The sequence below is a fragment of the Azolla caroliniana genome, unplaced genomic scaffold (assembly GCF_043228905.1).
Source record: "Azolla caroliniana isolate FFs.n. ecotype wild unplaced genomic scaffold, voAzoCaro1.0.p SCAF_4, whole genome shotgun sequence".
NCBI classification, from domain to species: Eukaryota; Viridiplantae; Streptophyta; class Polypodiopsida; order Salviniales; family Salviniaceae; genus Azolla; species Azolla caroliniana.
In genome coordinates, this window is record NW_028230439.1 from 889,261 (window position 1) to 903,679 (window position 14,419).

Sequence of the window (14,419 nt, forward strand, 5' to 3'; positions counted from 1 at the left end):
TGGGCTGGCAAGTAGTGCCAGACATTGTGTCATTGTAAATAATCCCGATTGTTCTCAAGCTCCATTGTTGAGTTTCTCAAGCATGCTACTGGCTATTCTGAACTCACACGAGAGGGTTCATACTAGGCTAGCTGACATGGAATCATTGTAGTCATAGCCCGAAATGATGCATGTGGTCAGCTTGGTTGTCGACCACAGCCAAATTATTGAGAAACACATGCATAAATGAGGGTATGTATGGCCCAAAGGATTTGCCAATAATGTGTTGGAATTGTGGCATCATTGTAGTCATGGCCCAAAGTGGTGGTGTAAGTGGTCGACTTGGCTGTCAACCACAGCAAAATCATTGAGAAACACATGCATAAATGAGGGTATGTATAGCCCAAATAACTTGATCCCTTTTTTTACCCCAATACTTGAGACTCAGATCCAGAAATTCTTTCATGTTTTCAGTGTGTTCGGCAATCCCTTTAACAAAACCTTCTTCTAACAGGGTTCTTCCGATACATCTAGTTATTCTGGTAGCGGTATTGTGTGTTTACCATTCTAATCTGTCTTCACATCCATAGCTTGCTTTTTTGCGTCCTTCGGCTAATATTTACAACTCACTAACTGTTAAGGGACGTAATCCGGCAGGTCAAGGGATTAATGTTGCTCATAATGTGCTGGAATGTGGTGGGAGGCATTCTTTGAGGCTGAATATCATCAAGAGGCCTATATACATAGACACACCATTCTATAACAAGGCCGTTTCTCGTGATCCTCTGCCATGCAGATTTGGTTATAGCCACAAAAATTGTCAAAACAGTTGTAAATTTCATGGCTACTTTACTGAGATGGTAATGGCAACGGCAGCCACGTGGATTTGGTTGTATCACTAAAGTGCAAAAGAAAGGCGTCACAGAGGTGGCCACATTGAGCATGCAATAGTCAGCACAAACCCATATCCTGTCATTGTTTTTTGGAACTTTGACTTTTGGGCTCAGTCAAGCGGTATTTTCTGACAGGCCAAATGAATCCTACCTGTAGAAGTTTGTGGAGTTCCATGAGGCTGCATAATTTGGATTCATTCTATACTGTTGTTGGACCGGTGGTGAATCTTGGTTAAGCTAGATTTGATGCTTGTAGAATCTAGGATAGAAGCCACAGGTATCATAGTAGGATCTTGCAAAAATGTATTGGGTGCTATTGATAAGGTCAAGACGTTCCTGGCAACAAGTAATGGACATGTGCTGGGATGTCGATACTTCCTGCTTCAAGGAATCTCATGGAGAATGATTTGACAGGTGGTTCTGGTGTCACAGGTTGCATCATTGTTTGGTTCTGGTCTGGTGTCGTAGGTTCTGTTGTGTCTTGTGGAAGTTTGGTCAGTGGTATGTGTTGGTAGGGCTGTTGGTAGGGCTGATCAGCAACCTGCAAAACTAGGCTTATCGTCGGTTCATGCATGCATAGAGGCTAGTGTTAACTATATCCTTTTGAGCATGGAATCTAGGATAGAAGCCACAGGTATCATAGTTGGATCTTGCAAAAATGTATTGGGTGCTATTGATAAGGTCAAGACGTTCCTGGCAACAAGTAATGGACATGTGCTGGGATGTTGATAACTCCTGCTTCAAGGAATCTCATGGAGAATGATTTGACAGGTGGTTCTGGTGTCACAGGTTGCATCATTGTTTGGTTCTGGTGTCACAGGTTGCATCATTGTTTGGTTCTGGTCTGGTTTGCGTCTTGTGGAAGTTTGGTCAGTGGTATGTGTTGGTAGGGCTGATCAGCAACCAGCAAAACTAGGATTATCGTTGGTTCATGCATGCATAGAGGCTAGTGTCAACTATATCCTTTTGAGCATGCAGATGTTGGGTGGTTAGGACCGAGTGACGTAATAGATGGCAAGAGGTTTACCTTTGTCTTGCTCCAATGGGATTTATTGTGGCCCTGCTTGCAACTTGCTCTTGATATGGGGCAATATGAAACAATGAGCTGCCCAAGAATAGTGTGTAAGCCCCCACTTTAGCCAGCTAAATGATCCATGACCGAAATATGGAAGGGCTAGGGCCCCATATAGACAAGGAGGTCCTTGATAGACTGACTGGGTGTCCTGAACTTGTGCCACTATAATTCTTATCTAGGATGGGCATTTGTCAAGGTGTTGGTAGGTTGCCTCATTGATCACATTAACACCAACATTGCAGCTATTGATAATGACATTTGTTACTTCACCATCAGTTATTAAAGAGGAATGCTACCTATTATGGCGGGCCCATTCTGGGATTGTCAAATGCACCAACAATGCACAAAGGCAAGATGTCAAATGTCTCCTCGGACTTGGGTTTGATGCGATGGAAGTGGTCACCTGATGTTGTAAGTAGAGCAGAGGTCTAAGCACCTCATTGAATCTTCATATCAGTTGTGTAGCAATACGAGTAAAGAGGTACTTGGCACTTAGCCAAGACTGTGTAATCAGTGGTTGGCTAGATTGATGGTATCTTGTGTTTTGGTTTCTCTTAACAATGGATTGTTATCGGGAGCAGGTAAATGTGCACCCTTTTGCTTGCAAAGAGGGCAAAGGATGGCTAGATTGATGGTATCTTGTGCTTTGGTTTCTCTTAACAATGGATTGTTATCGGGAGCAGGTAAACATGCACCCTTTTGCTCACAAAGAGCACAAAGGATGGGTGTCTATCCACCTACCTACACATGAAAGAATCACCTAACACTTGTTAGAGAACTTCTTAAATAACTTTTAGTCCTAACCTTAAACCTAAATGCTAGGTATAACAATGCACTAATAGACTTACCTAAAATTTAATAATTTACGAATAAAAAGTGTAAAGAAAACATTAAGAAATCACAAATGAATGTGTTACCAAGATGATGATACAGTGGTTGACGACTAAATGAAATTAAGGAAAGCTAGCGAGGTTTAGGCTCCTAGAGATTCAGAAACTCTAGCTTAACAAGAGAGGGAGTGCCTTGCAAAACTAAGGACAAGAAATATACAAGTTTATGTCTTTACTTTTATATTTCTCCTTTACATATTTTTCGCTCTTTACATGGTTATTGTGCCTCTTTTTTCATTAGTCCTATGTTGTGCTATTCTTTTAAATGTTAGGTATACTTTCTTTTTGGCATCAACTTTGGTTGCCGGTCTGGTTGTACCTCCTAGTGTAACCATGTATTGGGCGGGCTTGCAAAAGTTAATCTGGATGTTGATGTTGTTGAGATGTTGAAGATGGCTTGCTCCATGTTCTCAATGAGCATAGTCTTCACCTTTTTTATATTGGCTTCCTTGAACCAATTGTTGACCTCTCACCAGATAAAGCCATGTATTTCTAGTTACTCATGCAAGGTTGTTGCCTTCTATAGTATGGGTAAAGAGAGAGTTTGTAGTTAGTCCCTTGTCTTTGTTTTTTCGAGGGCAGCAAAATTAGCCTAGGAGTGGGGGATGGTTGAGTGGTTTGGACTTCACAAGCAACGTTCAAGCAATGAATAAGGTGACTACGTACAATATTTGGTGGATGGTTGGAATTGCTGATTGATCCAATTATTGTGAAGAATGGCACAATGCATAGTTCCTCTAGTTGTGGGTCGTTTCATTTTGGCGTACTTCAAGGAGGCTCATGCTAAGTCCCTTAAAGCTATTACATGTGGCTAGGTTAAGCCACAATGCACACCATATGTGAAAGGCACCACAACAACAAGATTCCTATTTCATACAATGTTTAAATTGTTTAAGTGATTAAGTAACATATGTCTAGGATCCGGGCTTTTGACCACAACATTGGTTAGGCCTATATCAGCATTTAATGTTCATGATGTTAAAATTTGGAGATCTTTAAACAAAACCTTTGCCTTGTATTCAAATAGAAATTCTACAGTTTGTAGCCTTCGCAAAGTTCGTAATCATGGAAGTGATTGAACATTAATACTAATCTTTGTATAATTTGAAATGCAAGTAGTAGAAGTAGAGGATCTTTTTAAGTTAATTATGCTTCTTACATTATAATTGCACTTAAAAAATCTTTGGGATGTTGTCGAGAAAGGTGATGGATTAACACATGACAATGGTAAGTGAAAAAGCTAGTTGTACAAAATTGCTTGAATCAAATGTATGGCTAAAGAATATTTTTGATGATATGATGATTAATTTCAAAATCATTAGATGTGTTTATGATTCTAGATATTAAAAATGTACAATAATAAAATATGTGGGATATGCTTCCGCAAATGTTTGTCAAATACATAAATTGGCAAGGAAAATATAATCAAATAAGTTATATTTGTCTTGGATTACATGGCCAAAATAACAAAGTTTGTGGATGAAAATAGAAAGGTGATCATGTAGTTAACAGTTATGACTATATGATGTGTTCAAGGACAATATTAAGGCATTACAATTACTTAACAGCTTCTACATATCTTTGGACTTCCATTGTTTTACCATCGAAATTCAAATTATTGCAAAAACATAATCCCCCATCTAGTTGACATTTTACACAAATTAAGGAAGAACATGAAGAGGTATAGGAGGTGATGTTAGATCAAATTAAATAGGAAGCTTGAATTCCAATTTGAAATCACTTGTTAACCACAATTTTAATCAAGATTGACAAAACACATGCAATAAGGGTACATTGAATCTAACAAGTAATGATAAATTGTACATTTAATCAAGGTATTCTATATTATTGTCTAAGCAAATATGCACAAGAAAACAATATGCATTATGTTGCCACGAGTGGTCGTGATATTGAAATTCAATTCTCAAATGTAGTTAAAAGAGTTGAAAAGTTGTGTGATTTGTGGTAGGAGTTACAAGAAATCTTATTATTGACCACTTAAGTAATTGAGAAACAATTCATTGCATTATCTACAAATGATGGTTGTGTAACTTTCTCTGCTAAAACAAGTTAGTCACCATTGAGAATAAAGTCACCACATGTTTATTTTGGGTGATATGAAAACAAATGTTTGGTTATATGATACTTATATCTAAGCAAAGCCTTTTTCAATTGTAGTATTAAATATTTGGCCATATTGATCAACAAAGGTTAATAAAAGTGAATATAAATTGTATTGTGAGAAATTTGTTTGTGTTTTGATGAGAACTTGAAATTATCAATAAGTGAGTCACATTATAAAGCCAAAAATAAGATAATTAGAAAAATTGTTAAGAAATACATTCACAAAATGTTCTTGCAAGCTACAACACAGTTTGGATGTGTTTGATGAAAATAAGGCTTGTGTTCCAAAATTTTGGTAACTTGAAATCCATAGCTAACACAAGTTGTGATGGTGAATATATGTCATATGGTTTTTGAGTGTACCTAAGTAGGAAAAACGGGAAAAATCAGACCAAGGTATACTATTGAGATGAAAGGGAAATTTTAACACAAAAAAAGACATATCTTAGAGTGATGCTTGAAATGAATATTGACTGTTGTTTTGGGCACAAATCTATGCCGTTATATAGTGATAATCGTGATTAATAGAATGCCAATTATAGTCATTACAAGCAATACTCTTTTAAATGAGTTATTTGTTGGACGAAGTCATAGCGTTAATGGATTAAAATTGCTTTGGTAGAGTTCAAGTCTATGACTTCGTCCAACAAATAACTCATTTAAAGGAGTATTGCTTGTAATGACTATACTTGGCATTCTATTAATCACGATTATCACTATATAACGACGTGAAAGGAGTATTGCTTGTAATGACTATACTTGGCATTCTATTAATCACGATTATCACTATATAACGACGTGAAAACATAATTTTCTGAAGTCGATAATGTAAAAATAGATATCAATGCCTTATATTATAACTTAAAAATCCAAAAGGCCAAAAAAGGTGTCTCATGATATCAAATTTGATGAAAGCATGAGTTTCACGATATAAAGTGTGAGTTGTGGGTACAACCACCACAAGAAGTTATGGAAAAGAAAGAAGAAAAATAAGAAGACGAATCACATAAAGAAAAAAAATACCCCGATAACAAACATGGTGTTGGGTTCGAGCCACGTAGATCACAATGAGTGTGAAAAGCTGTCGATAGGGGTAACTTGTCATTCACTATTTGCAAAACATTGGATACTTTAAAAATTGAACATTGCAATTTGGAATCAACTCATCTTGAGGTAACATTTTGTAAAAAAGAATGGCACAAAGGAATACAAGAAGAAGTGGATGCATCGAAGAAAAAACAACACATGGGAATTAGTGTTAAGACAAAACGATCAAAGTAATATTGTGCATGCATGGGTTTATAAGGTAAAATATTGTTACAATGGTATGACTCCAAATTATAAAGCATGACTTGTTGCTGAGAACTATGCACGATCAGAAGGTCTAAATATGATGAAACATTTCTTCATGTTGAGAAATGGTCTTGTATAAGATCTAAAATGCCATATTTTCCATGATGGCAAAAAAAACTCTTTCTTTTTGAATTAGAGTTTCAATGAAAATCTATGGATGGAATTAATACAAGGATATGTATGTGGTGATAACATTGTATGTGTGCTTTACAGGGATTGAACCAAGCATCACGAACATGGTATGACAAGATTATTTACAAAATACAAGTTTTAAATAAAATATATAACTTGTGTTAGCGTCTTTAACATTATCAAAATGATTCAGGTTTTCTTGACGATCTCAAACTAAACTTAAATAGGGATTTGGTATATGACTTTGAATTGAAAACTTTAGGAGAGCGTAAGGTGTTTTCTTGGTTTGAAGGCGCGAAATGCCCTAGTGGTTCCATTTTCCATCAAAACGAGTAAATGATGAATGTATGTGGAAATGATATGATATGCAAACCTATTAAACTAGTCATGGAGATAAATGCAAATCTTGAGGAGAAATAAGGTTGTTGAATTGATTATGCAAAAACGTGTAAACAAATAGTCGGAAATTGATGTCAAGACTAGATGTTGCATATGTTGTTCAATTTATGTGAGCATTTAGGAAACAAACATACATAGTTGCGATCAATAGGATGTTCAATTTTGTCAAAGACAATAAATTTTAATTTATATATATTAACAATATGGTATCTCATGAGTTATATCATGATCATGCAGTAGATAAAGCATAAGGTAAAGAAGTCGTGGATGTCAAAGAAACATCAATAATTGTGTTAAGCACAAGCAAGGCTAAATGTAGAGTCATTGCACAAGAAATCTATGAAGTTGTGTGGATGGAGTTGTTGGTCAAAGACCTTGAAGGTATTGTGTAGAGGCCCATTCAAATCTTTTGAGGGTATATAGGCTAGACTATTGTGTTGGGGAAAAATCCAAAATCTCAAGCACCCAAACACATACAAGTCCACATACAAGGCCCACCCAAAAATTGCTAAAATAATTCAAGTTGTATTATGTTCGTGAAAAGGTGATTGAAGAGGTCATAGATCTAAAGTATACCAAAACTAAAGACCAAACTACTTTTAGCCTCACAAAAGCTCTTCTAAAAGATAAATGCGTTAACTTCTAAAACAACATACAAATATTTGCATGAGAGGGGATGTCAAATAAAACTTAAAACACATTTTGTGGAGTATTAATAGTATAAATTGAAGCAAACGATGACTTGATTTTGAGCTAAAAACCTTGTGATATTGCATCAATGATAAAACCAACACATCAAGAATCATTTCTGTCACATTACCATATAGGAATTATGTTCATGTAACGATCCTCGTGTTTATAATAGGGTCAAGAGTGGGCTCTTGTATTGTCGTGTATATATGTAAAATACTTTTATGGCATGGAGAGGGGATAGAGCTTAGTTGGTAAGGTGGTTGATGGAGACCATGTCACTTGTTCAACTCGTACATTCTGTAGGGTCATGTAGTAAATCTTCTAGAATAGTTGAGTTTTTTACCTAATTTAATGCATTGTTCAATGAAACATGACTTACTATGAAAGTGCATACCCGACTTTTTCTACTAATGTGAAAGGAGACTGAAGACATGAAACAAGGAAAAACAAACTTGAATTACATACATGTGATGTAATTCGAATTACATATCGGAAAAAGACATTACATGCGGAAGTACAATGTGGAATCATTACATTTATGCACCATAGTGTAGATTCAGTAGTCAACATATTGAAATCCAAGTATTTGAATATGGGAACAAGATGAAGTTACTAGTAATGCTTATGATCTGCAAACTTTTATTGTTGTATCATCATCTTAGGTTTCTTTGGAATTCCAGCTTGTCGGCATCGTTGTAAGTCATGGAAAGTTATTTGTAATGACATGCGTTTTAGGAGTAAATTCTTAATGTGCATGACCTTATAGTAAGGCATGTATGCAAACATACCGATATAGACAAAGAAGATGGTTGATTAGACAATAAATCACCAGAGAAGCAAAATGTGGATGTACAACATTTCACTTAGACAAAAAGAGAAACTTCTAAAGCTAAGTTGAAAAAAATGTGTGTGAATTATGTTGTCCAAAAGAAAATTTCTAAAGCAAACCCACCTTGGTGTACTACACCATTGACTGACTCAAAAAGCTTGTTTACATGCTATGATATCTCATTTATGAACATGCCACTATTTTCCATATCTTAACTTGGTCTGTAGTTTGAACGGGGGACTAAAGCAAACAATAAACACAATAGGAAACCCCTCTGCTCAACGTAGGAGATGTATCAACTGGCGTTACCTCTAGGAAATTTTACTCGGTAACTTTTTCAATCCATAAACAACAATTACCTTGGATTGAATAGGTTGGTCGGGGAGACGAGGAGGGAGGTAATAGCAAAGGCAATCTACACACTATAGTGCAATGTGGGTAATGTAGACCGTTTCAATGTAAGGGCAACGTGATCAGTCATCTTTTCACTTGTTGGTTTGCTGGAACATGTGTGCGTGGGGATGCGTGTCGCAACAGGAGATGCGATCCAACAAAACAGAAAGAGGGGGAATGCTTCTCTCTATACGGCCAGTCGGACCGGTCGTTTCATACATCGAGGAGTGTTACGTGAAAAACTGGGTGAAGAAAGGAGGTCATAAATAAAGCGCATGCATCGAACATCGATGAGCGTTACGGTTACATGAAACTGGGTGTAGAGAGGAGGTCATGCGTGCGTGCACCGACACTGAAACGTGACACACGTTTGAGTGTCGGAGTGTTTCGGTCATCGTAAGTGGCCAAAAGTGTGTAGGGTCGCGGTCGGAAGAGTGGGAAGGCATTGCAATGGATTGGATTGGATTGTATGAAGTGTTTATGTTTTGTGGGGGGTGCGAAGTTTCCACTGACCCTTCCAGTGTGAACACGGACATTAGGAGCTCTCTCTCTCTCTCTCTCTCTCTCTCATTCTCTGTGGGTCTCTGTTTCTCTTCCTTCTTCTTCTTCTTCTTCTTCTTCTGTAACGTCAAAGCTACTGCAGCAGCGCCACACCATTACCACTACTAGCAGAGAGATCTCCACAGCTCCCTCCCTTCCGCAGAAGGCTGCTCCCTCACCTCCACTTCTCCTCCCCCGGCCCACACACACCTTCGATTCTCCCCTTCCCACCCCCTCTTTTCCCCGCAGAGAGCGTTTCTACTCAAAATCCGTACATCCCACTACCACCGTTTTGACAGGTGGATGATCATCCCTCCTCTGATAAATCCACTCCCTCCTGATCTGATTTTTGGCTCCCTGCTTTCTCTGATTTTCAGCCCGAGTTTTCTGTTTTTTTTTTTTTTTTTTTTTTTTTTTAAGGCTTAGCGTTTCTGTGTATTGGTCAGAGCATTCTGGCCTCTGCTTTTATGTTTTGTTTTGCTCGTTTTTGTTGGGGTTTTCTGAATTTTCGTTTAGGTTTTTCCGGTTTTTGGTTTCTGGGTTTCAAGTTTTGGTTTAGGGTTTCTCTATTTCTAGTTTACGGTTTTCTGACAGTGAATTTTTCTGTTTAGGGTTTTCTGAATTTTGAATTTGTGTTTACTGACGGTAAGTTTGTGTTTACTGATTTTTTATAAAAGCTTTCTGGTTTAGCTTGAGGGTATTCCCATACTGAGATTCGGGATTTTCTGATTTTGGTTTTGTATTTACTTGTTTTCTGTTTAGTATTTTCTGATTTGATTGCTTTTTATTCTCAGGAAGAAATTTGGACACAGACACTGAATTTGATTAGGAGCGTCTATTGTGGGCGCTCTGTTTGTTACGGTTTCTGTTAGGGCTTTCTATACTAGGGGCGACTACATAGTTCTCTGGCGTTCCTGCAAAAGCAGTATGTGAGTGAAATGGCAAAACATAATGGAGGAGGTGGAGTTTTTTTTGAGCAGATAAAAACTGATGATGACGATTACATCAGGCTTTGCGAAACCTCAGATATGTCAGTTGATAGCCAACATCTGCCAATCACTGATACTTCTATGCATAATGAAGGCTCACTGTACGACAATGGATCTATGTATAATGCCGAATCAACAAATAATGACGGGTCTGTATACAGTAGCGTAGCCTCAAACAACTCAAGGACACATATCCTCTCACCTGCTGCGAGAACTCGACCCTTTGTAAATCTCAGTGTCGTGCATCGGAATCGGGTAACACACTCGACGAGTGATGATGCCCTTGTAAATGCTCTCGTGGATGATCGTTATGCTTCAGAGGGGTTAGTGGACTATGAGCAGTGGACAATTGATGCTTCCCGGCTTAGCATTATGGGCCCTGCCTTTGCTCAAGGTGCCTTTGGGAAGATCTACAAAGCTTCATATAATGGAGAAATTGTCGCTGTGAAGATACTTGAGCGGCCTCTTCAAGACATCGCGAAGGCCCAAGCCTTGGAACAACAATTTGTACAAGAAGTGATTATGTTATCTAGTTTGAGGCATGAGAATGTGGTTCGTTTCATTGGTGCATGTCAAAAGCCTGGAGTGTGGTGTATTGTAACCGAGTATATCAGAGAAGGCTCTTTGCGAACTTCTCTTGCAAAGAATCGAGCACCCTCTCTTAGACTCGCACTAAGATATGCTCTGGATATTGCACGAGGGATGGAGTACTTGCATAAATTCAATGTTATTCATCGTGATTTGAAGTCAGATAACTTGCTTATGGCTGCCAAATCAATAAAAATCGCTGATTTTGGAGTTGCCAGGATTGAGGTGCAAACTGAAGATATGACACCAGAAACAGGAACTTACCGATGGATGGCACCGTGAGTTTCCCCTATTCTTTGATTTTTTAAAACTTTATAGAACCAATTGGAAAATTATATCAAACTATTTTTATATTGTAAACATTTAACGGTCATGAAAATAAATTTATAAAAATCTAAACTATATATCGTTTAATTTTCACAGCAAAGGAAATGTTTTGTTAGGGTATCGTATTTAATTCGTCAGAGCTATAATTGGTGCCCTATTCCAGTGTATCGGTATGCTTTTCTAACAGAAGAAACAGCTTACTGAATGCTCAAAGATGAATTCACGCCTCCAGTTTTCCACCTATTTCTCCATGTTCATTCTGTCATTAGGCATAATTTCTTCTTTGTGTGATAAATGAGACATGCAAAGCAATGTGATCATCTGATTGGATTTGAGAGTAGCACATGAATTATCAGCTAGCTCACACAAGCCTAAGTCCACATTTTGGCATCCACAGATCTTAGGAGAACAGGAACTGCATAACCCTGTCCTTTGTAGATTGTTTTAATCCTCGTAGATGCTTATATCTATCTGTTCTTTGACACAGATGCCATGTTTATTTTCTAAATAATCGCCATATAAGTTATAGGTCTTGCTATAAAACCCCACAATGGGCTTCTTTTTCTTGCATTGTAATTACATTTCTTTGTCTTGTTCAAATGTGCAGCGAGATGATGCAAAACAGATCCTACACCCATAAGGTGGATGTATACAGTTTTGGCATTGTGTTGTGGGAGCTTGTGACTGGCAATATTCCGTTTGGGAGGATGAGCCCAGTACAGGCAGCATCAGCAGTGGTGAGAGGTGTAAGGCCCGATATTCCGCCTGACTGCCTCCCCTCGCTCTCCAGGATCATGACAAGTTGCTGGGATGCGAATGCAGAGGCGAGGCCATCCTTCTCTGAAGTGGTGACCCTTCTAGAAGATGCCCAGCTTGGAATCACAAATTCAGTTGGAACTGCAAAGTTTCGAGGCTGCGCTTGCTTTCTTAGTCCGTGCACTTTAGATTAATATATAATATTGAGTTTTGTGATTCTAATTTGGGGATTTTCATCATTTCTACACAAGAAAAAGACCTATTATGCAAGGGGAAATGTGTATTTCGTATGTATATTTGGCAAGGCCATTTTATTGTTTTCATTGGTGTGGTATGTGTTTTTAGCCTGAATATTTGTCCACGCCTGTATGTGTTTTTTTATTACACATGGTTGCTGAAAATCAGATAAGAACAGCTTGACACTTGTGATATGTAACTATTCAAATCATTATTGTTTTTTTACTCACTCAGATGTCTGAACCTTACATAACCTGTATATTGTTACTCATTTGGGAGTGTCATCACTAGCTATGGCTACTTCCTCATAAGATATGTTGGGAGCAGGAGCTTTTCTGCCATACAGATCGACATGCTTTTAACTGATCTGGTGTTTTGTTTCTTTGATGATGCTCTAGAAAACATGAGTAACTTCATAGTTGGTATTAAATTATGCCAATTTTGTTGAAATGTTGATGTGAGAGCTGAATCTTTTTACAATTTACTGTCCCTGTGAAGAGGCTTTTTTTCTTGTATTTTTTCTATATCTAATTACTATGTTTTGCCTGGATCAAAGCGTTAGCTTTGGACTTTGAAAGTGTGTTGTTCAATTCCTGATTAAAAGCACTAGTTATTAGCATCTCATTTCTCTGGCTTTCAGACAACTTTTGAGTGGTTATAAAGAAAAATGAAAAACCATTTCATAAGGTTATCCGAAATTAGCATTATTCTCTTGCCATATTGGTATTCATACTTGGATGAATGTTAGAGACAAAATTTATTCAGAAGATCAAGGAGTTAATGTTAGGAACCTTGAAGAAGGAATAAATATTTTCAAAACTTCACAAACAACAATTACAATGGAATATCCTTAATGTCATACTACAAGAGCAACATCAATTTACTTTCAAAACATGACTTCTTGACATGTCATATCATAACTTCCAATCTATAAGAATTATGACACCTAAAGAACAAAAATACCATTGTATATTTGTTTTCCTTCCACTTATGTACCAATTGAAATATTCGAGAATTTGACGCATCAATAATAGGCATGCATCAAGTAATATGTTAACCAAAACTTTCACTCACCTTTGATAGTTTTGAATTCTTATACACAATAACCTAAGTAAAATATTGAACAATGTACATTATAAATCTTGGCTCTTATTTCGCTAGGCTACATATTTTTGGTTCTTTGTATGAGGGCTTAGATTTAAGATTTAGTATTCTAGCTCTCTCAAGAAACCTTGGCCCAACTAATTTTGGTTGAAGATTGCGTGCGAGTAACAAGAGTAGATTAACAACAAACAAGAGATAGCTAGAATATGTGATAGGAGACATAAATGCAACCCAATACTTCAATGTATTAAACTTCACGTATATGGTGTTCTCTTTTCTAAATGTGGTCTCCTCCTTTATTTAGATGGTTAGATGTGAGGCCCTCTACGTTAGGTTAGGTGTTGCATTCACGTATGATATTATATAGAAGTCCCACTTGCCTTGCTTGTTAAGGCATGATTTACATATGCACATTTACCACTAAATAACTTCATCTCCAAAATAAACAAAATGGTGTATTGCCTTTAGAGCATACAATAAAATAATTCATCTAATCCTTCTACCTTTCTCTTCTCATTGCGTTTGCACAACTGTGAGTCCACTAGAGGTGTAGTTATTTCATAGTTTCTTATAAATATTATGCGTGATTGCAAGGAATTTAATGCACACGATTTTAGTTCTTCTTTTGCAAATAACTCCTTTTCCTTGTGTCTATTGGAGATGATTTACATCCAAGTATTCAATGGACATTGACAATTCCTTTGTACGAGAAAAATGGTCAATAAAATTGCACCATCAACTTGTGCCTCCTTTCCTTACAAGAAAAAGGCATCAAGGAAAATGCATGTACAAACATGTGTGCAAATAATGTTTTGACGCATTCCTCTTACCCTGTTTATGATTTACGCGTATGTTATGTTTTATTCTCCGTTGTACATCGTGAAGTGGCTTGCAGCCTTGTTTTTATGCTACCTATAGAAGAAAACAAAATCATGCCGACCTACATATGTATGTTATTTATTTAGGATAATTATATAATTATGATTCATCATACTATGATGTATCAAATAGACCATATATTTGAAGAGCTTTGAACAAGAAAATGTAACAAGATCATGAAAGAGAAATAATACTATATTGTGAATGAGTAACAACTTGTATCTTCACTGGATTGCTTT

General features: G+C 37.1%; 1 protein-coding gene across 1 annotated transcript; it reads left to right on the plus strand.

Moving 5' to 3' along the window:
* Positions 1-10,094: 10,094 nt before the first annotated feature.
* Positions 10,095-12,421, plus strand: LOC147864664 (serine/threonine-protein kinase STY13-like). Its single transcript, XM_087318778.1, has 2 exons — positions 10,095-11,155; positions 11,812-12,421. The coding sequence occupies exons 1-2, from the start codon at positions 10,239-10,241 to the stop codon at positions 12,152-12,154; spliced, it is 1,260 nt and encodes a 419-aa protein (XP_087174904.1). The 5' UTR covers positions 10,095-10,238; the 3' UTR covers positions 12,155-12,421.
* The last annotated feature ends 1,998 nt before the right edge of the window (positions 12,422-14,419 follow it).